Source organism: Eumetopias jubatus, unplaced genomic scaffold (genome assembly GCF_037043125.1).
Source record: "Eumetopias jubatus isolate StellerSeaLion01/CBP00866 unplaced genomic scaffold, mEumJub1_p1.0 scaffold_10, whole genome shotgun sequence".
NCBI classification, from domain to species: Eukaryota; Metazoa; Chordata; class Mammalia; order Carnivora; family Otariidae; genus Eumetopias; species Eumetopias jubatus.
Window position 1 is genome coordinate 117,376,259 of NW_028274816.1, and position 20,792 is coordinate 117,397,050.

Here is a 20,792-nt window from a genome sequence, read left to right on the forward strand (position 1 = left end):
GGTTTTCTTCGGAAGTAAGGATGCACGTAATTCAAAATGATGATAATTTTCAAGATCACAACATGAAAATATTGTTGTCTCAGTCAAGGACATCTACTAATTTGCCTCTATCTAGTTTTGTGAATGTGAATTGTTCTGTATTCACTAAAGTTCCTTAGTAACTTTTTTTATTCTTAAGACAATATTGTTAAAAAATAAACCATAATAAACCAAAAACAAACCATAGTGTTTATTCTTGAAACCACAGTGAACAAACTACAATGAAAATTCCACCATCAATAGAAGGAGCTGACGGGGTTATCAATCCAAAGCCTTTCAGTTTACTAGTATTTTGTTCATATCAACCAAATAGAAGGCAGTATTTAGTTACCATTTTCAAGATGAAAAAACGGAGGTACAAAATGGGCTGGTTAAAGACCCTATAGTTCTCAAGCATTAATGGACAAGGAAAGCAAGCAAATACATTTATCTCTCAAGTATACTTTCACATTTGAGCTGAGTTCTTCTTTCCACATCTACTGGAAGACCAAATCTTTTTTTTTTAAGATTTTATTTATTTATTTGACAGAGAGAGAGAGATAGTGAGAGCAGGAACACAAGCAGGGGGAGTGGGAGAGGGAGAATCAGGCTTCCCCCCGAGGAGGGAGCCCGATGTAGGACTTGATCCCAGGACCCTGGGACCATGACCTGAGCCGAAGGCAGACGCTTAACGACTGAGCCACCCAGGCGCCCTGGAAGACCAAATCTTATTTTTCAGAATTTGAAGTGGTAGTTATTTCTGAATAAACTATACAAAACAAACCAGAATAATTTAAACACGTGAAAACACAAGTCCAGTGGATGAGATCTGAACACCCTTATAAGTTTCAAAGTGGCTAAGAACTCTTAGATCTTTATAGTAATAAATATTGTAGTGTACAAAGGTCCTTTGGGAATCCCCACTCATATGGTATGCCATGATAGAAGATCAAGGTGTCAGGTCCATTTAGGATCAGGGCATTTTTGCCTTCTTTATGCTTTAATTCATATTTTGAAAAAGCAATTAAAAATATTTCTAAGAGAAATATAATCACTTTGTCTCCCTCTCCCCTACTCCCAAATATAGAATAAATTATGAATTTCAAACACTAATATTCTGTTAGTTTGCATTTGCCCACAAGTAGATGGAAAAGAAATGTGACCTTGGGCAATCACTACTCTTTAGTGAAAGCCTTTTTCAGCTTGAGAAAACATTACCTGATTGATAGTGGCTTTCCTAGCTGAAAATAAATGTCTACTGCTTAAAGGCTAAGAGTCTCTCTGCAAGCAGCAGGGATACCTAGGGGAGCCATGGGTAAAAAACAGTCTTCAGTCATCAAAACCCTATCAAGGAGGTCTGGCCAATGGCCCCTTAAAATAGACATGCCACTCAGGAGCGGAGGCGCTGTATTTGATGACTTCTATGATGTACACAGTATATACTATAAAGAATAAATAAGGACAGTTCCTAGGTCAGATATAATGCTGCTACTTGCTGATCATATGAATGAAATCAAGGTAGGTTACTGTGACCAAGATGCTGTTTAATATTCTGGAAAAATGAAGGTCTCACAGATTTATATCCTTGCTCCAATGCATGAGCTATATGACAATAGACAAGTTATTTAACATCCCTTAACCTTACCTGCAATGGTAAACTGTCAAATGCTGAAAAATATGTTTGGTGTTAAAAGAGTTTCATTTATGTTTTGTGGATAATGCATGCACATGTTCTAAAAGACTACAGTGGGGAAAAAAAAAATCTCCTTCTCATTTCTGTTCCCTAGCCACTCAGTTCCTCTCCTAGAAGGCAGCTACTGTGTCTAGTCAAATGCAAAAATTTGGTTTCAATATTCCATGCTGAAATGTTGAATTCATTAACATTTATTGAGTGCCTATTATGTGTCAGAGCCGTTCAGCGTGCTGGGGGGAGTACAAAGATGAGCTCACGGTCTAGAAAGGGAAATGGTTCCCAACTAACTTTAATATGAGGCGATAAACACAACAGTAAAAGTTTAAGAACAGCGGAGAAAGTAATTAATTTAATCAATGGGGTGAATTGGAATAAAGAGTAAAATTAAGAACAGGTTTCAAGGCAAATGAAAAGTTTCAGGCACCATACCAAAATTTTACTAAGGTCTCTCTAGCTTAGGCCCCCTGCTTCAGGAATTGGGATCCTACCATGGCTATAAAAACTCTATTTAAAGGTATTCACTCATGGCTAAAAATTTCTGACACAGGAAAAGTCAGCCCAATAGCAGAATGTCAAAGGGACTAGTATGGATGCTGTAAGTGTCCCCTTCAGGTAGAGAGAAACAGAAGGGTGAAACGAAAGTCTTTTCTCTTCCCAATCATGCACACATTCTTCATTTGAAAAGTATATAAACTCATCTAAAAAAGGCATTACTAACTGGGGAACTCAATTAAAGTTTCAAGGGTAACTTTGGTATTCTCTCTGATCTCAACACGGAGCATTTACAGAATAATTGTGGTCTTTCCAATATTCTTAGCACACCAAAGTAAAAGCAGTTTAAGACTAAGATACCATGTCTCGCAGGGCTGCCTGGAGCATAAGTACAAGTCACTGAACTGTAATGACATTGCCAAAATGGTGGCAATTCTTCAGCAAAATATTTTGGTTTAATGGAATTTAAGTCAGATCCCTATATGCTAATATCCTGGGTTCATGTATAAAATGGGCGAGCTTAAAAGACAGCACCAAATAACCATACAATGATATGTCTAAAAGTTAGCCTAGGACGACCAGAAAACAAAAGCAAGTCCATTCTCTTCGGTGGATGTTTGCCAAGCTTGACATCAGATTCCAGAAGATGGGAATTTGCTACAGTGAAGGCTTTATAAAGATAACCTTAAAACACAAATTCACATGCTATCCTAGTAACACCAAAACACAACTGATTTGAGGGCCATAATTCCCTTATTTTTATTATCTGGTGATGTAAAAGCTATCAAAGATAAGAAACATACTACTTAAACATAATGCTTCTTTTAAAAACGACATAAAAGATGATTTGAAATACTCTGCCCAGTATTCCAACTGATCACACACAGTTTACCAAAGGCCCAAACAAAGAAATAGTGATGATAAACATAGTCTAATAAAGGACTCTAGGCCAAGATCACATTTTCTAGGTTTAAGCGAGGTAATGGAGATATGAAGATGTGGCATTATTAAATTTTAATCAGTTTATGGTATATTTAAAGCCTTATGCTCTTTTTAAATTCTAGTTAGTTGACATACAGTTCAATATTGGTTTCAAGAGTAGAGTTCAGTGGTTCATCATTTACATATGACACCCAGTGCTCATCACAAGTGCCCTCCTTAATGCCCATCACCCATCTAGCACATTCCCTACCCCACTGCCCTCCATCAACCCTGTTTGTTCTCTATAGTTAAGAGTCTCTCATAATTTGTTTCCCCACCTCTCTCTTTTCTGTTCATCCGGTCTGTCAACAATGCAACAAATATTGATTATCTGCTCTGTGGCGAGCACTGATACGAGGCATGAGAACTATAAAGACAGCCCTTGTTCTTAAAGAACCTTTATTTCAAGGCATTACTTTCTCCCCCTTTTTCAAGGCATCCTATCCATAGGGTAATCCAACAATAATGCCAACCAGAGTTATCTTAAGCCAAACAGTGACAGAGCAATCAGGATCCACATCTCCTGTTAGGGCATTTCATGCCTCTTTTTCACTGTTTTCACAGGCAAATTAATCTTGATCATGATATACTTAAAAGCATCAGTACAGACAGTGACTTAGGAACTGCTACCAGTGTCATCTCAGACTCACTCCTGCCCAGCAATGATCACAGATGCTTACCCGGCTTCTGTTTTTCACCATACACTTAGCTTCCGGAAAATACCAGACTCAAATGTGTTATTATTTAAAGCTGCACTTCAAATCCAGGTCCTTGGACCAATGAAAAAAAAAATTCTCTTTTGGTATTCAAAAACTCACATGAGTCACAAGCTGCAAAACATTAAAGTCACAACTTTTGCAGGGTATTAGGATCACATCAGAGGTAAGATTTAAACTTCAGCACCCCAAATCCTGATGATACAATGTTCTAATCCTTTAAGAATACCCTGGTCTGTGATTACTCTAATAGCCTCCTAAATACTGTGAAGTATAGGAAAAGGGACAAAGCTCCTATTTTTCTTCTCTCCATTCACAACTTAGCCTCAAAGTTCTGAATATAAGCATTTTCTGTAACAACAAGCCACCTTTATAACATCCAGATAATTATAGGTTCAGGTCAAGAACTCTAGACCATATTGATTACATCTCTAGGCAATCAGGACCCTCCAGCACTGTTTGTATCCACGATAACAGGGGCAGCTTTTAAGTATCTGTGACACTAAGAATTTTCAGTCCTATCAATGCCAGAGCTGGAAAGCCAATGACCAGTCAGGCCTGTCAGTTGTTGCCTGAAGCAATAAGGACAAGCTGGGAATTCATCATACTGGAACCTCATCTGCCAGCGGCAGTCACACATTTTCACCACCTGAATAGTTGATTCTCTTCAACTCCCACGTGGCTCATTCCAGCATACAGTGTTTTGAAATGAATATTTGATCAGGCAGGGTAAAAAGAGGTTTGGACTTATCTGAGGTGTCACCCTAATGCACTTTACGTAATTCTAAGTATCAGGAGCTAGGTGTCTTTAGGTCCCGTGCTCTGCATATTTCTGAAATGGACCTGTGATCCTAATTAAATATGATTAAATGAGATAAGCCATGTAAAAACACCTGGCACAGTGTTGGGCACAATGCTGTTTATCAATAAACATTGGTTCTCCATATCTTTCACTTCTATCTAATGGTGAATACCCTGAAGATTCCTCCTAGATCACTGGGAGATGGGGATCTCAGAATGCCAAAGAAATTTAAGAATCACCCTAGTTCTGTCAAAATTCTAAACCCTCACCCAAATATAAACCTAAGAAATAAAGAAATATAGTAGAGTTATTAAAACTGCTTCATGATTTCAGGATATCAACAGTTTGACTCTGATATAGCTAGGTATAATTTTCTTTGTTTTTATCCAATGGGGTACACTGAGCTTCTTTTTTTTTAAGATTTTATTTATTTATTTGACAGAGAGAGACACAGCGAGAGAGGGAACACAAGCAGGGGGAGTGGGAGAGGGAGAAGCAGGCTTCCTGCCAAGCAGGGACCCTGATGCGGGGCTCGATTCCAGGACCCTGGGATCATGACCTGAGCTGAAGGCAGATGCTTAACAGACTGAGCCACCCAGGCGCCCCTACACCAAGCTTCTTGAAACTTTGAGAGTTGATGTATTTAACTAATTTTGGAAGATTTTCAGCCCTTCATTTATTTCTTTGCCCTTTCCCTCCTTGTCATCCATGTGTAATAATCACACATACATTAAACAATTTAATACTACTCCACACACTCCTCACACTGAGTTCTTTTTCTGAGTCTCTGATCCTTTCTTCTTCTGCATCCAGTCAGCTATTGAGCCCATTCAACAAATCATTTAAGATATATTTTTCAGTTTTAGAATGTGTTTTGTTCTTTTATGGATTTTATCCATTTCTTCCTAATTCCAATAAAGGAATGATATAATATTAGAATGTAAGTTTTCATTTTAAAAACTACATCTAACATTAAATTTAATAGAGAAATATTAAACACTTCTTTCTAAGATTGAGAAGAAGACAAGAATGTTTAATATCTTCACTTCTATTCAACATTGTACTGGAATGTCTAAGCAAGTATAATAAAGAAGAAAAAGAAATAAAAGGCATAAAGATTAGAAAGAAATAAAACCACCTTTATTTGCAGATCACAGGAGTGCATAGTAGAAAATCCAAAGGAATCTACTAGAACACATGAATTTAGAAAGGAGAGCACTTGTCATGATGAGCACTGGGTGTTGTATGTAACTGATGAATTACTATATCCTACACCTGAAACTAATATTACTCTGTATGTTAATTAATTGGGATTTAAATAAAAACTTGAAGATTAAAAAAAAACTTGGAAGGAAAAAAGAGAAAGGTTTCTGGATACAAAATCAACATGCAAATAAAATTATTGTATTCTATATACTATGAAAAAAGTCTGAAAAATGAAACACAATATGCTACTTGTACTAGCAACAAAACATCAAATAATTGAAATAAATTTTACAAAATATGTTTAAGACTTCTGCACTGAAACGTAACAAATATTAAAAGAAATTAAAGAAGGGCTAACTAAATGGATAGATACAAAAGGTTCATGTGTTGGAAGATTTAATATTTTTAGATGGCAATTCTCCCAAATTTGATCCACAGATTCAATGAGATTTCAATCAAATCTCATCTAAATTTCTGTAGAAATGAATATATATTTAATGTGTATGTGTATGAGGATATATTTATGGCTCAGTGGTTTTCAAACATTTTTTGAGTCAGGACCTCTTCGTGCTCTTAAAAATTGAGATCTCCAAAGAGCTTTGGTGTATGTGTTTTATAGCTATCAACATTGAAAATGTTTATGTACTAACTCATTAAAAGACAAGAAACTATGTATTAACATAAATGACATTTTTTACTTAAAAATTTCCAAACTAAAAAATAATCTTGAGAAAAATGACATTTTTAACTTTTTTGGACAATAACTTTTATAATAAACAACAGGTCGACTCTCATATCAACTTATGCATTCAATCTGTTGTGATATGTTGTTTTGGTTAAGTATGTGAAGACAAGTTGGCCTCATTCAAAAATATAATTGGAAAAGGATGGAGCATATGAAGATCCTGAGCCTTTTCAGATTCTGAGGATATTCTTCTTTGATATGACACTTAACAAGTTAGATGCAATTATACCTGAAACTATATCAATTAACTTTTGTTCTCTGTTACATGGAAATCCTTTGTCCTTTCTTGCACTTGGAATGAGTCTATTACTCATATATACTTTTGTGATATCATAAAATTGGTCTTTTGGAAAATATTTTAGATCTTCCAAATGTGGATTTATATTATTATATGATATGAAAGTATGACACTAGTTATTAACACCACCTATCTCATCAGAAATGTCTTTAAGTACCGGGAACCTGTTAAGCAATGGTAGATACATGGATACATGGTTTCCAAATTTCCAATTTGTAATTGAAAATAAGTTTTATCAGGGGCGCCTGGATGGCTCAGTTGGTTAAGCGTCTGCCTTTGACTAGGTCACGATCCCAGGGTCCTGGGATCTAATCCTGCATTGGGCTCTGGGCTCAGCGGGGAGTCTGCTTCTCCCTCTGCCTGCCCCTCCCCCTGCTTGTGCTCACTCTCTGTCTGACAAATAAATAAATAAATCTTAAAAAAAAAAAAGAAAATGAGTTTTATCATTGTTAACAAATATTGTCAGTTGTTTGACGTGACAGCTTATTTTATTTTTGAGAAAATTTCTGCCAAATACTCAAGTCTGAATAAACAAAGTTCATCAGTTGTTCTTTCCTGTAAAATGGTATTCCATGACAGATGCTAGCTCAGTTCACAATAATCACACAAGGTCATTTTGTCCAGACAACTATCATGCATTAATTCCACTGTGACATACAGAATACTAAAAAGAAGGACACAAGCAGCAAAATTTAATAAAATTGTCATATGTCAATGATTTTGACTGTATCATAGACATTCCCTTTTTTTTTTTTAAAGTAGGCTCTGTGCCCAACATGGGGCTTGAACTCACAACCCTGAGATCAAGAGTTGCAGGCTCTACAGACTGGACCAACATTATAAGTAACTGTAGTTTTTTTCTTTCTAACTATGAGTGAATACCCTTAGCTAGAAGCATAGTTTGGTGCCACTGCTCTTACTGTGCTAAGACACCATCAGTTTTATCTACCATTGCTTCTGCACCATCTGTACTTAATGTCAACACAGAATAAAAAAAGAAAGGCAAATAGTAATTTCACATTACTATAAAAATAGTTTTCACGCACAGACCCCTTCAAAGTGTCTTGGGGATTTCCAGAGGTCAGTGGACCATGCCACAAATTACTAGTACGTATACATATACACATGTGTTTGGAAATGCAAAGAACCTAGAATAGCCAAGACATAATGAAAAACAAAAGTGAAGGCATTAGACTGCTGGTGACTAAAAAGCTACAGTAATGAAGACAGTATGATAGTGGTGTAAAGACAGATACACGCACCATATATATCAATGGAACAGAATAGAGAATCTAGGAAAAATACGTTTTTTAAAAAGGCATCAATGAAATCGTTGGAAGAAAAGCGTATCTTTTTGATAAACAGTGCTAGAAGAAACTGCATGGAAGAAACTGAATCTTGATCCTTGCCTCATAGCATAATAAAAAATAATTTGAAAAGGATCATTTACCTAAATGCAAAGGCCAAAACTACACAATGACTAGAGAAAAGCATCACTTCAAGACTGGGTGAAATGGCAAAAAATTCTGTGCAAAACACAAAACATAAAAGGAAAAGCAATAAAACTGGACTTCTGCCTGTCAAAAAATACCAATAAGAAAGTGAAAAGGCAATAAACTGAAAGGAAATATTTGTCAAATATCTGACAAAAGACTATATCCAAAATATTTAAATAATTTAAATTCAATAAGACAACAGGCCAAATAAAAGTTGGTGAAAGACTTCATAAGTACATTACAAAAGAAGATATTCAACTGGCCAGTAAGTATATTCAAGGTGCCCAATATCAGTATTCATCAGAGAAAAGCAAATTAAAAACTACAGTTTACATTTACAAGAATGGCTCATACATTGCTAAGAATGAAAAATGGTACAGTTATCTTGGAATACTTTCTTGGAGGTTCCTAATAAAGCTAAATACATGCCTGCTTTGTGAGCCAGCAATTCTAGTCCTAGGTATATGCTCAAAATATATGAATTCACATGCAAAAAAGATGCAGAGTCAAAAAAAGACTTGTACAGGAAAGCTTATAGCAACTTTATTCATAAAAAGCTAAAAGCTGAAAACAATAGGACAATGGATAGATAAACTGTGTTATATTTATACTACATTGCAATGTAAAAAAATGAACTAATGTCACATGTAACATGTAGATCAATCTCAAAAACATTAAGTTAAATAAAAGAAGCCAGACACAAAAGAGTATCTATAGGATAATTTCATTTACATGAAGTTCAATATAGATAAAACTAATTTATGATGATAAAAGTCATAGTGATACAGGTCTATACCTCTGAAACAAATAATGCAAAATATGTTAAGAAAAAAAAAAGAAGAAGATAGCAGGAGGGGAAGAATGAAGGGGAGTAAATCGGAGGGGGAGATGAACCATGAGAGACGATGGACTCTGAAAAACAAACTGAGGGTTCTAGAGGGGAGGGGAGGTGGGGGGATGGGTTAGCCTGGTGATCGGTATTAAAGAGGGCACGTTCTGCGTGGAGTACTGGGTTTTATGCACAAACAATGAATCATAGAACACTACATCAAAAACTAATGATGTAATGTATGGTGATTAACATAACAATAAAAAATTTTTTTAAAAAGTCATAGTGATCACGTCTAGGTCAAAGGTAGTATATTGACTGGAAGGAGCATGAGGGAACTTTCTGGGATGATGGAAATATTTTAATTTGTTCTGAGTAGTAATATATACAGGTATAAAAATACATCAAGTTGTATGATTAAGAGATATATATTTCTGCTATATGTAAATTATACCCTCCTTAACTTAAAAAAATTCTTCAAAGGTGACCCAAAGTACACATTGATCGATTTTTCAACCTGGAAAGGGCTTTGGAAATAATCTACTTCAATTCCCTCATTTCTTATGGGAAGAAAGCCTTGGGTTTCGAAGCAATTTACCAAACAGGTAATTATAGGCAGAGTTGAGACTAGAACCAAAGATTCGTTAAGTTACTAGTCTCTATTCTTTCCACGACACCAACTTTCCAAAACAAGACTTTTCCGGGGAACAATTATTTTCACTTAGATTATTTGCTTTAGCTTTTCTCTGACAGTTTTCAACAATATCCAGGGGACTATCACGAGCTCTGGTTCCGACTAGTTGCCCGGGTGAGGTCCCAGGCTGCTTTTTAATTGCTCACTGGGCTTACATATTCAATGGAGAGAGACTCTTTTGTTTCTTTCTAAGTTTATAGATGGCACCTATAAGCATAAGCCTCTCAGGCTCTTGGACACAATTTAAAATAGTGCGGCACTAACCGTTTGACACTAATGTCACTAAGACAAATGGAATTCCCGGTTCAGACTTAAACAAATTCTAATACTGCCCCCAATATTGTCCCTCTGCCACCACAGTCTCAGGCAACAGACTACATAAACAGTCCGGCCTTGTATTAAAGATATAGTAATAAAGGTACAAAAAAGAGAAGTTGGGTCCTTTGGCCAAAAAGCCCCTTGTAAATATGTGGTACCCCAGTATATCAACAGTGGGGAGAATTCCATCAATTCCTTCTCAAAATGCTTAGGAAAGACTTAAAATCATGTCAAGGACTTGGTGCTTGCAATAGAGAAAGCAAAGGCGAGGTTTTAGTTGACACAAAGATTTATTCAAAGAAGAAATGTGTCATCAGAAAAAAGCTTTCCCAACAGCTTCTTCTACTTCTGTTTACAATTTCTTCATCTTCAAGTGGGGCAATCTTTTTTTTTCTTAATTGTGCTGAGCTAAAATTTTCCACATTGTTAACTTGAATTTCATCTTCTAACATCCTATAAATATTAGAAAGAAGAATGAGAGGAATATTTAAACCAGAAGGAGAGGGATGTGGCCGATCACCTTCCTCCTGGGCAAAATCAGGTCTTTTCCCTATACTCTTAATCTCTAACACTTATTTTTGATACTATACAGACAAGTAGGTGTTCGTTAGATTAAAGTTGAAATAATGCATAAATGTCCTCTCTTCTAATAAAAAAAGCCAATATTAACATCTGAGTTTGAATATTTGCTAACTGTTTCAAGTGGAAAGAGTGTCAAAGTAAAATTACTGACCTCCTTTTTCCCCTCTGAGGGACTGTTCACAGGTCACGACTAAGCCTTCTTTTAATTTCGCCCTCATCCATAATCCTCTTACTGATCCCACACAGGCTTTGAATACTCAAGGTACAAGTATGCCTGGGCTTTTCGTCACCTTATAATCACAAAGAATATCTGGAAGTCTACTAAATGAAAACCACATCATGTATTCAAAGAAATACTCAAAATTTCTAAAGAACTTGATATCCTTATATCTGAGAATTATTTTAAGGAATAATGAACACATCCCTGCCCAAAAAAGTGAAACAATTTTTTTTGCACAGGGAACCTTAAATTCTTTTCACAAATGCAGAGAAGATTGGATAGGTAGGAAACATTGCTTGTTGAAAGTTTCAGCCAAATGTTCAAGGCCATGATTACAAGGTCATGGTTCTGTTGTTCAACTCTAGTTTTTAAAATCATGGCGCTAAGTAACCTCACCATTGGATGACTAGACGGTGTTTCTTACAAATCTCTTTGCTTCTTACCACCAGCATCTCTTACGTCTCTGATGGCTGTAAGACACAGTGACTAAGTCTTTCTGCCTCAGACTGGAATGACAACTGTAGATACAGTGAAATATAATCCTTAGGGATATTCTTCCCCCAGCACTTCAGAAAAATCTCTGTAAAATAAAAGTATGCTTCTATATGAACGTCCCTCCAGCAGAGATTTGACTTAAATAATCTCCTTGTTCCCTACCCAATCATACTTCTTTAATAAGTATTATTTTGTTTTTTTAAATGTCCAGTGCACCAAATGCCAAATACATAAAGGAGGCATAAATGACCATTATAAAATTAGTCAAAGCAGGCATAAATGATCATTATAAAATCAGTCAAATAAAACCTGTTTGGTTTTTTTAAGTGTCTCATTTTCTTCAGTAAACAAATGATTTTGATAATGGGAAAAACTGGGTGCTGAAAAATATCTCCTGGATTAATGAATTTCTTAGAAATTATTTAGATTACTTCAATTGTACAACAAAAATAATATTTCTCTTGAGTCAAGAACAACAACAAATACCAGGCCTCGAGTTCTGTCCCTATTTATAGAAATGTTTATTGTAACACTAATTCCTGATTTATCAAAGCCTGCTCTAAAGGATAAGAACTCATTTTACATAACTGTCACATTTTTCCTTCTCCTACTATCATCTTCAATAGGAATGTACATAAATGCTGCCCCCACCACTTCCAATAACGTTTTCAATGTTACAATGTTTACTCTCCTAGAGTTTGACAAAGATGTCTGCTCTCTGCATGAGCCAGGCGTAAGTCTGTCTTTCAATCTCAGTTGCTTTGAGTTCTTTCTTGGTAAACATCAATTTCCATAGTAAAACCACAAACCAGGAGAAACAAACTTAGGATGAACTAGATCTTTCTAGGCTTTCTGTCTGGATGACTCAAAAGCGACCTCAGAGTTGTTATTAAGTTACCCAACAGGTACAGCTCACAAGTCTGGGAACAAGAGGATCAGTCACCAAGGTGGTAAACAAAGTTTGAATGGGGCATGCACAGCTATCTTTCTACTTTCTCTTCAGAGGTCCTACACACCTTTATCAAAAGGACACATGTTAAAGAACAAACAATGGGAAGAAATTCTTAGATAGCTAACCAAAAGGAATGTACAGAGAAAAAAAGTATTTTGTCTAGAAATGTTATCTATGATTCAGAGACACTGATGTTAATGAAAAATGGAATGGTTCCTTCAAATCTCCTTTGTTCTGGGTAGCCTGTGTATAAGGGTAAAATCCTATAAAGTATCTTTCCAGAATGGTCTTCTTCTTAGTCAAGAAGGGAACATCTCAATAATTATCTAAACTCAGAATTTTAGGTAGGATAGTACCCTTTTGAATCACCAAAGGTCAGATGTTATGGGAATGACATCCACTTAGAAAGCAGTTACAGATCTGCCTGTCTAAATACACATATTTATATAGAGACAGTAAGACGTTGGTTCATAGGTATCTAAAGGCATAGGATTTATGTCATGCCTAAATCACTGAAGTCAGTAAGTAAAAACACACACATTTTAGTAAATGTTCATCTATGTGAAGGAGTGAAGAACAGATATACTAGATGATCAAGAAATTATAATAACAAAATTTCTTAGCAAAAGTGGTACAAGGCTCTGCTGATCTCTTTTAGCTTCAGTAGAATAACAGTGCCAGCTAAATATATAGATATCTAAAACATAACAGGCTGGCCCAAGGTATAAATAAAATATTTTCATTTTGAACACTGTTACAACTGTCAAAAAATTTACTCACATCACATTAAATTTCTAAATTCTATGCCTCTGAAAAGTAATCACATGAAAAGTAATTATACCATCACTAGTTTAGACAGGTCAAGAGCTGTCACTGGAACAGAAGGACAGTTATAAAATGTGCCACAGGAACAATTAAAAAGGCAATACACTGAGTTGTATTGCATGAAGGTAAGACAAAGCAATGAAGCCCAATAAGAGGAGGTGCCACAGGAGTCGTATCTCGAAGCAAAAGCAATCAAAATGCCAGAAAAGCATCTTCGTCATATGCAGCTGACTCCAATGAATGGGTCATAATCAGAGAAGCACTTCCTGGGTCACGAGCACTTGTACAGATTTATTAGACTCTTCTTAATCGAAGAATCTAAAGCAGAATTTTCCCATTATTAACTTCTTTTTATAAGGAACCCAAACCATTTAGTCTCTGATCTTCCTAAATAGCAATAGAAAAGTCTGTTACAACAGTGGTCCTATCAGATAAAGTAGATTAAGTTTCCCCAACAAAACGTTATTCACTCACTTAAAAAAATGCGTTGAACAAAAGGGATCCAAACCATTGGAGAAGTAGAGAATTATTCGTAACAGCCCAATTCTTCACTTATAGGGTTTCTTTAGCTCAAAGTTAGGGAGAGCAGCACACACATTTCATTGCTCTGTCTCAAAGGAACCATGGCTTTCTGGAATGAAAATAGGCTTAGAAAAATAACAACAGAGCTTAGTCACCAAGAAGTCCTTTCTCTACTCAAAAGATTAGTACTTTCGGGCAGAGGCTCACAGCTGTAGAACAAAATCCTAGAATCTCCCTACAATGTGTCTCTGATGCAAATGTAAGTAAATCAAAGGCAAAGATCTAGTTCCTTTTTCAGGCATCAATTTAAAAACCCTTCTCGCAGCAGATTTACATCAAATGACAGTTGCCAATAGCTCAATGAAATTCCTCTCTGTGGCATGAGATGTAACTTTACAGAGAGCTAAAAGTGAGACAGTGCTACATGATAAATATGGAGTATTACCTCAGAGCAGAGTGCTGAATATGGCAACTTCTAATAACACCAATAACTGCTTTAGTGACATGTGTTTCACTTGACTGGGCGTCACTTGACTCTAAAACATTCATAATATGGTAGTTTAAGAATGTTAAAAACCCCCCAACAAAGGCTACTACTGTAATCTTGAATCAAATACTTTAGGTTACAATACATAGTTTCCAGAATGAACGATGGTTAAATGGTAATTCCAGATGAGCAGGATCTGTTAGCATTCTCAGATTGAAACCATCAAAAAGATTTATTGTTTAAGTTTCCCATCTCAATATTTCTTTCAATGCAGGGAAGCAAGGATAAAGACTTCACACATTTCTGTGCTTGTTTCCAGGGGACGAACCATGGTTGCCAAGAGAAAGCAGAGGGACAAGTATGAGCTTTCTCAAGTAAGAGTCTACATTAAAAATGAAGGCACAGTCCTCGATGTGGACAACTAAACCAGACACCAGGTACAATCCACTGACAAAAAAAATCAGAAAGCTAAGAAAACGTACCAAACCATTTAGCTTTCAAACTTCAAAATACATCCAGACACAGAATCAGAAACAGAAGCTTTGGTCTTTTAAAAGTGACCTTCACAAATCAGTTTTGTGTTTGTTTCCATTTTCTTTCACAGTTTAAGCCTCAATCAAATCAGCAGTCTCTGGGGATTTTGAAATTGCTATAGATTAAAATCCTCTCTGACTCAACTGTTTGACTAATGCCAAGTATTTAATAATTCTACTCATAAGAGACTTTTTCTTGATGAAACCCTGCTGTACGCTCTCTTCAGATGCTCTGCAGCTGCACCATAACAGAAAGCATCACTGTCCTTATTTTATCAATACATGCAGAGATGAAAAATGTATTACTATACACAGGTCTATGATTTGGCAGACGCGGCAGAAAACAGTTTGACAATACTAATGTAGCAACTATCACCTACAGAGGCAAAGATCTACTCCCAGGTACTAATGATACATATTCATGGCTTGGTTCCAAGGACAGGAGGTTAATAACTGTGATAGATAGACTAAAGTTAAGTTAATGAATTTCTAAACTTTATGCTTTCAATAATAAAACCATTTAAGCTACAGCATTTGGACTCTCTACTTCCACAGATCAGGCACTTTGATACTCAACAGGTTGAGTAAATTGAATCCATATATTGTATTTACGTTCTTTGTCAAGGTCGCTTCTCCACATTTGAGAGATCAAAGGCAAAACAGTCATCAACCCTGTAGCCTTCAATACTGTGTTCATTACATTTAATCAAGTGCCAACCCCACCGCATCATTCACAACCTTAACAATATTTAAATGCATAGCACTGTTTAGCAACAAATGTAGGCACAGTACTGTTTTAAAAAACACATACACGTATGCATGCACAGCATGCACGCACATCCCAAAACAAACAAATAAACAAAAAAAAGAGGAAGGCAAAAAATATCATTCTCTCCATTGTGCAGGAAAAGAAATTGAAAATGCACAGAACTATCCAGCACACATTTTGGAGGTGGTTTTCTACCTGAGGCAGCATCAATCACGGTGGAAATTCCCCTTCGATCAGAGACTGGACGGGATGACCCTGGCATGCTGACTGGGTCAGAGCGGACCGGCTGGATCCTGCAAGGCAATTTAATTTAATTCACATATGTTACTGGCATCAAAACTGTCGCGTGCTACAACAGACCTTAAATCAGGAATGCTGGATTAGGCCAATCCATTAAAGAACCATTCATTCTAAAACAAGACAAAGAGGGGAACTGCAGTCCCTAATTCTTGCACAAAGCTAACGCACTGCAAACATTCCCTACACTCCAGACCTCTTCTCCTCTTTGTAAATTACTCAATAGATTTTAAGTAAGGGGTTGAAAAATTGACATTAATTGAAAGGGATAAATTTAGTAGAATGGGAAAGGAAACAAAATACTTTACACCAAAACCTCTGACATTTCCAAGGGACAGATATGAAGAGTTTTGACACTCTTCAAATTGATGAATAGCACCATAGCTAGTAACACCTACCATAAAAAGCAGCATATACTAGATACAAAATTTTGAGGAACTCCCTTACAATCCTGAATGAAAGTTACTTTATATATGACAAGAAGCATAGGAATACAAAGCTGTGCTGGAATGTGGTGGCCACAGGTTTAGCTAGAATCACTATTATCTGAGTTACCTCCATAAAATTACCAATTAGTATGTAAGAATCAGAGTCTCAGCAAAACTGCAATTTACTACATATAATTTCAAGTTGCTTAGGAATGATAAATCTATAAATGCCAAGAGTCTCTCTCCAGCTGTATTAGATACATACTATTAACATAAAAAAATCTGTATGACTAGAAAATCTGAGACCCCCAAACAACTTAGAGGAAAAAAGACCTGTTATAGGAATATAAGCATGCATTTTTGGTAATTCATTCATTCAATGAATATTTGCTGAATATTAAACATGTGTCAGTATTATTCTAGGGACAGGCAGAAACAAAACATGAACTAGAAGGTCTATGTGTGGATATGTGGTCTAGCACATGCACATTCATGACTGATGCAAAAGAAAAGTGTGAAAATGAGTGAAACAGGCAATAAAAGCTCAGAATGAGAAAACGGGGTAATGAATACATGGTCCACAGCAGACTGGGAAGATCTTATGGAGGTGGAACAGGAATTGGATACGTATGCAGTAATAGGATATGTATATATGCAGAGGAGCAAGAAGTGTTCCTTAAGCATAGAATGAAACAAGCAGACCCTTGGATTGGTAACTAAGCCTGACAAATGCAGGGCAGCTTGAGGAGCATGATTTGGCTGAAGCATAGAGTTCCCAGTGGATCCTGGTGGACGATAAGAAGTTGATGAACGCCATGGGACAGATTATAGAAGCCTGAAATGCCAAGAATAGACTGCAGAAAAAGAGTAGTTCCTGAAAGCACGGTTTAAATATTTGTGTATTTGTTGTGTGAAAAAAAGAACCAGGAGGCAGGTGAAGGACAAAGCATTTGATCCAGCGCTGGAAGCCTGAAGTACTGAGAACAAAGACTCTCATTGCTGCTATTGCAGACATCATGTACCACCTAATCTTTGTTTTACCCCAGCTGATTTTGCTACACCAGTCATGGTAATCCCATCAGCTCACGGCAGAGATTAATTAGCTCCAGGATGGGTAGGCCTAAGCAAATTTGGGCCAGTGAGAAAAGAGGAGCCGTTTCTTTGAAATCTCTGGAGAAGATGTTTTCTGGTTCTTAACAGAAATAAGAAGGTAGACAATTACAAATGGTCAGTTCAACCAAAGTAAAGCCCCCTCCCGGTCTAAACAACTTAAGTGAACTAATAAATTTCCCATTATTAATTCAATTTATATCAGGGTTTCTGAATAATCCAGAGTTGTGGGTGAGGTGAAAGAAGGCTGGCCATGAATGGATGTGTTGAAGCTGGCAACAGATACAAGGGGGCTTATCCTATTATTTTCTTTAACTTTAAATATGTTTATATATGTTTGAAATTTTTCCATAATAAAAATGACAAAAACAAAAAACTGGTAGAGGTGATGGAAATGTTTTGGAATTGGATAGTGGGGATACTGCCCAACATAGTGAATATAATAAAAACCGCTGAATCATACAGTGAATTTTATGTTAGGTGAATTATGGATCACTGAAAAAAAATAACATGAATAAGGTCTGAGGATCAAATGATAACACGATGACTATAGTAGATGATGCTGTACTATATAACTGAAATTCAATGGAAGAGCAAAACTTAGATGTACTCACTAAAATAATCACAACACATATATACTAAATATGTGAGCTGAGGGGGGCGGAGCAAGATAGCGGAGGAGTAGGAGACCTGGATTTCGTCTGGTCTCAGGAATTCAGCTGAATAGGGATCAAACCATTCTGAACACCTACGAACTCAACAGGAGATCGAAGAAGAGAGTAGCAACAACTCTGAACAGAGAAGCGACCACTTACTGGAAGGTAGGACTTGCGGAGAAGTGAATCTGAGGTGATATTCGGGAAGATAGACGGCGGGGGAGGGGGCCTCCGTCGGCCGCTTCTGGCAAGTGACAGAGCCGCGGAGCACAAAATCGGAACTTTTAGAAGTCAGCTCCGGTGAGGGATGTTGCTCCAGTGGCTAAGCGGGAGGTGGAACCCTCGAGGGACAGTGTGGTCTCAGGACCCTCGGGGTCAAAGAAAGACGGGGTGCCTGAGTGTGGCAGAGCTCCCAGGTATTGGAGTGGGGAAGCCGGCTGCAGAGATGGAGCCGAGGCGCGGGCTCTCAGCTCGGGGTTGCCATAGACTGTGATCCAAGGCCCAGTGGGGCCACTGCTCCTCCAGCAGGGACCCAACAAGCAGCAGAGCTGGGGAGACTCTCCTTCCTCCCCAGGGAGGAGCGGCACGAGAGCACACTGCAGGGATCTGCTGGGTTTGGAGACTCCACACGGGGTCGGGTGCCAGAGATAGAAATGCTCGGTCACAGGCCGGGTGAGCACGGAGTGCGGCCGGAGACCAGGGAGACGGGAGTGACTGCTTTTCTCTGGGGGCGCACTGAGGAGTGGGGCCCTGAGTTCTCAGCTCCTCCGGGTGGAGATTGGGAGGCCACCATTTTCACCCTGGTCCTCCAAAGCTGTACCGAGAGTTGCAGGGAACAAAAGCTCCTGAGAGCAAACCCGAGCAGCTTGCTGACCCCGGACTGACAAGGGTGGGGCAATTCCGCCACCGGCAAAGACATTTGGGAACCACAGCAACAGGCCCCTCCCCCAGAAGATCAGCACGAACAGCCAGCAAGCCAAGACCAAGTTTACCGTTCAAGGAGAACGGGAGAAATCCAGTGCTAGGGGAATACTGCACATAGAATTCATGGCGTTTTTTTTTTTTTTTTTTTACCATGATTCATTAGTTTTTCAAAGTTAATTTTTTTAATTGTTTTTTTAATTTCTCTTTTTCCCTTTTTCAACCAACATCTTATCAATGTCTTTTGTAAAAAAATATTTTTTTATTTTTCATTTTAGAGTCATATTTTATTCCTTCATAGTAGTTACCCTTATTTTTGGCATATATATATAAGTTGTTCTCTCTTTAAAATTTTAAGATAGTTTCTTCTACCAGATCAAAATATACTCTAAATCACTAGTGTATGGCTTTGTTCTAGTCTCCTGCCTGATCACATTCTCTCCCTTTTTTTTTTTTTAAATCTTCCTTCTTTTCTCAAACAACTTATCAACTCCTTTTATAAACTCTTTTATAATTTTCATCTTTACACTCATCTTCCATCCCTTCATTGTATCAACCCTTGTTTTGTACATATATAAGTCTTTCTTCCTTTAAAATTTTAGGAGGCACTTTTTTCTAACAGACCAAAATGCACCCAAAATATAGTCTGTGGCACTGATCTATGCACTAGCCTGATCATATTTGATCATATTCGTTTTTTTTTGTATTCTTCTGTTTTTGTTTTTATCTTTTTCTTTTTGTTTTTTTTTTTCTTTCTCTTTCTTATTTCTATCTTTCCCTTTCTTTTGCCCTGGTTTCAGGTCTCTTCTGATTTGTATACAGTATATTTGCTGGGGACATTGTTAACCTGCTAGCATTTTGTTCTCTCATTCATCTATTCTCCTCTGGACAAAATGACAAGACGAAAAAAATCACGTCAGCAAAAAGAACAAGAGGTAGTACCATCAGCCAGGGACCTACTCAATATGGACATTGGTACGATGTCGGACATAGAGTTCAGAATCATGACTTTAAAGATACTAGCTGGACTTGAAAAAAGCATGGAAGTTATTAGAGAAACCCTTTCTGGAGAAAAAGAAGAACTAAAATCTAACCAAGTCGAAATCAAAAAGGCTATTAATGAGGTGCAATCAAAAACGGGGGCACTAACTGCTAGGATAAATGAGGCAGAAGAGAGAATCAGCGATATAGAAGATCAAATGATGGAAAATAAAGAGGCTGAGAAAAAGAGAGAGAAACAACTACAGGATCACGAGGGCAGAATTCGAGAGAGAAACGATACGATAAGACGAAACAACATTAGAATAATTGGGATCCCAGAAGAAGAAGAAAGAGAGAGAGGGCAGATGGTATATTGGAGCAAATAATAGCAGAGAAGTTCCCTAATGTGAGGAAGGAAACAGGCATCAAAATCCAGGAGGCACAGAGAACCCCTCTCAAAATCAATAAAAAGAGGTCAACACTTCGACATCTAATAGTAAAACTTATGAGTCTCAGAGACAAAGAGAAAATCCTGAAAGCAGCTCAGGAGAAGAGATATGTAACCTACAATGGTAGAAATATTAGATTGGCAACAGACCTATCCACAGAGACCTGGCAGGCCAGTAAGGACTGGTATGAGATCTACAGAGCACTAAAGGAGAAAAATATGCAGCCAAGACTACTATATCCAGCTAGGCTCTCACTGAAAATTGAAGGAGATAAAAA

At 37.2% G+C, this 20,792-nt stretch overlaps 1 protein-coding gene across 8 annotated transcripts in view; it reads right to left on the bottom strand.

Annotated features, from left to right (window-relative positions):
• Positions 1-20,792, bottom strand: part of BCAS3 (BCAS3 microtubule associated cell migration factor) — a 598,395-nt gene that overhangs the window by 238,018 nt on the left and 339,585 nt on the right. For 7 of the 8 annotated variants that reach the window (XR_015769358.1, XM_028109071.2, XM_088028350.1 and 4 more), the window contains exon 22: positions 15,869-15,966. Coding sequence is in view for 7 of the 8 variants with exons in the window: in XM_028109071.2 (XP_027964872.1) it covers positions 15,869-15,966 (98 nt within the window). In the remaining variant the exon portion in view is untranslated. Of the gene's footprint in view, positions 1-13,835; positions 14,010-15,868; positions 15,967-20,792 lie in introns of those variants that run through there. The other variant, XM_088028351.1, reaches the window with a different exon arrangement.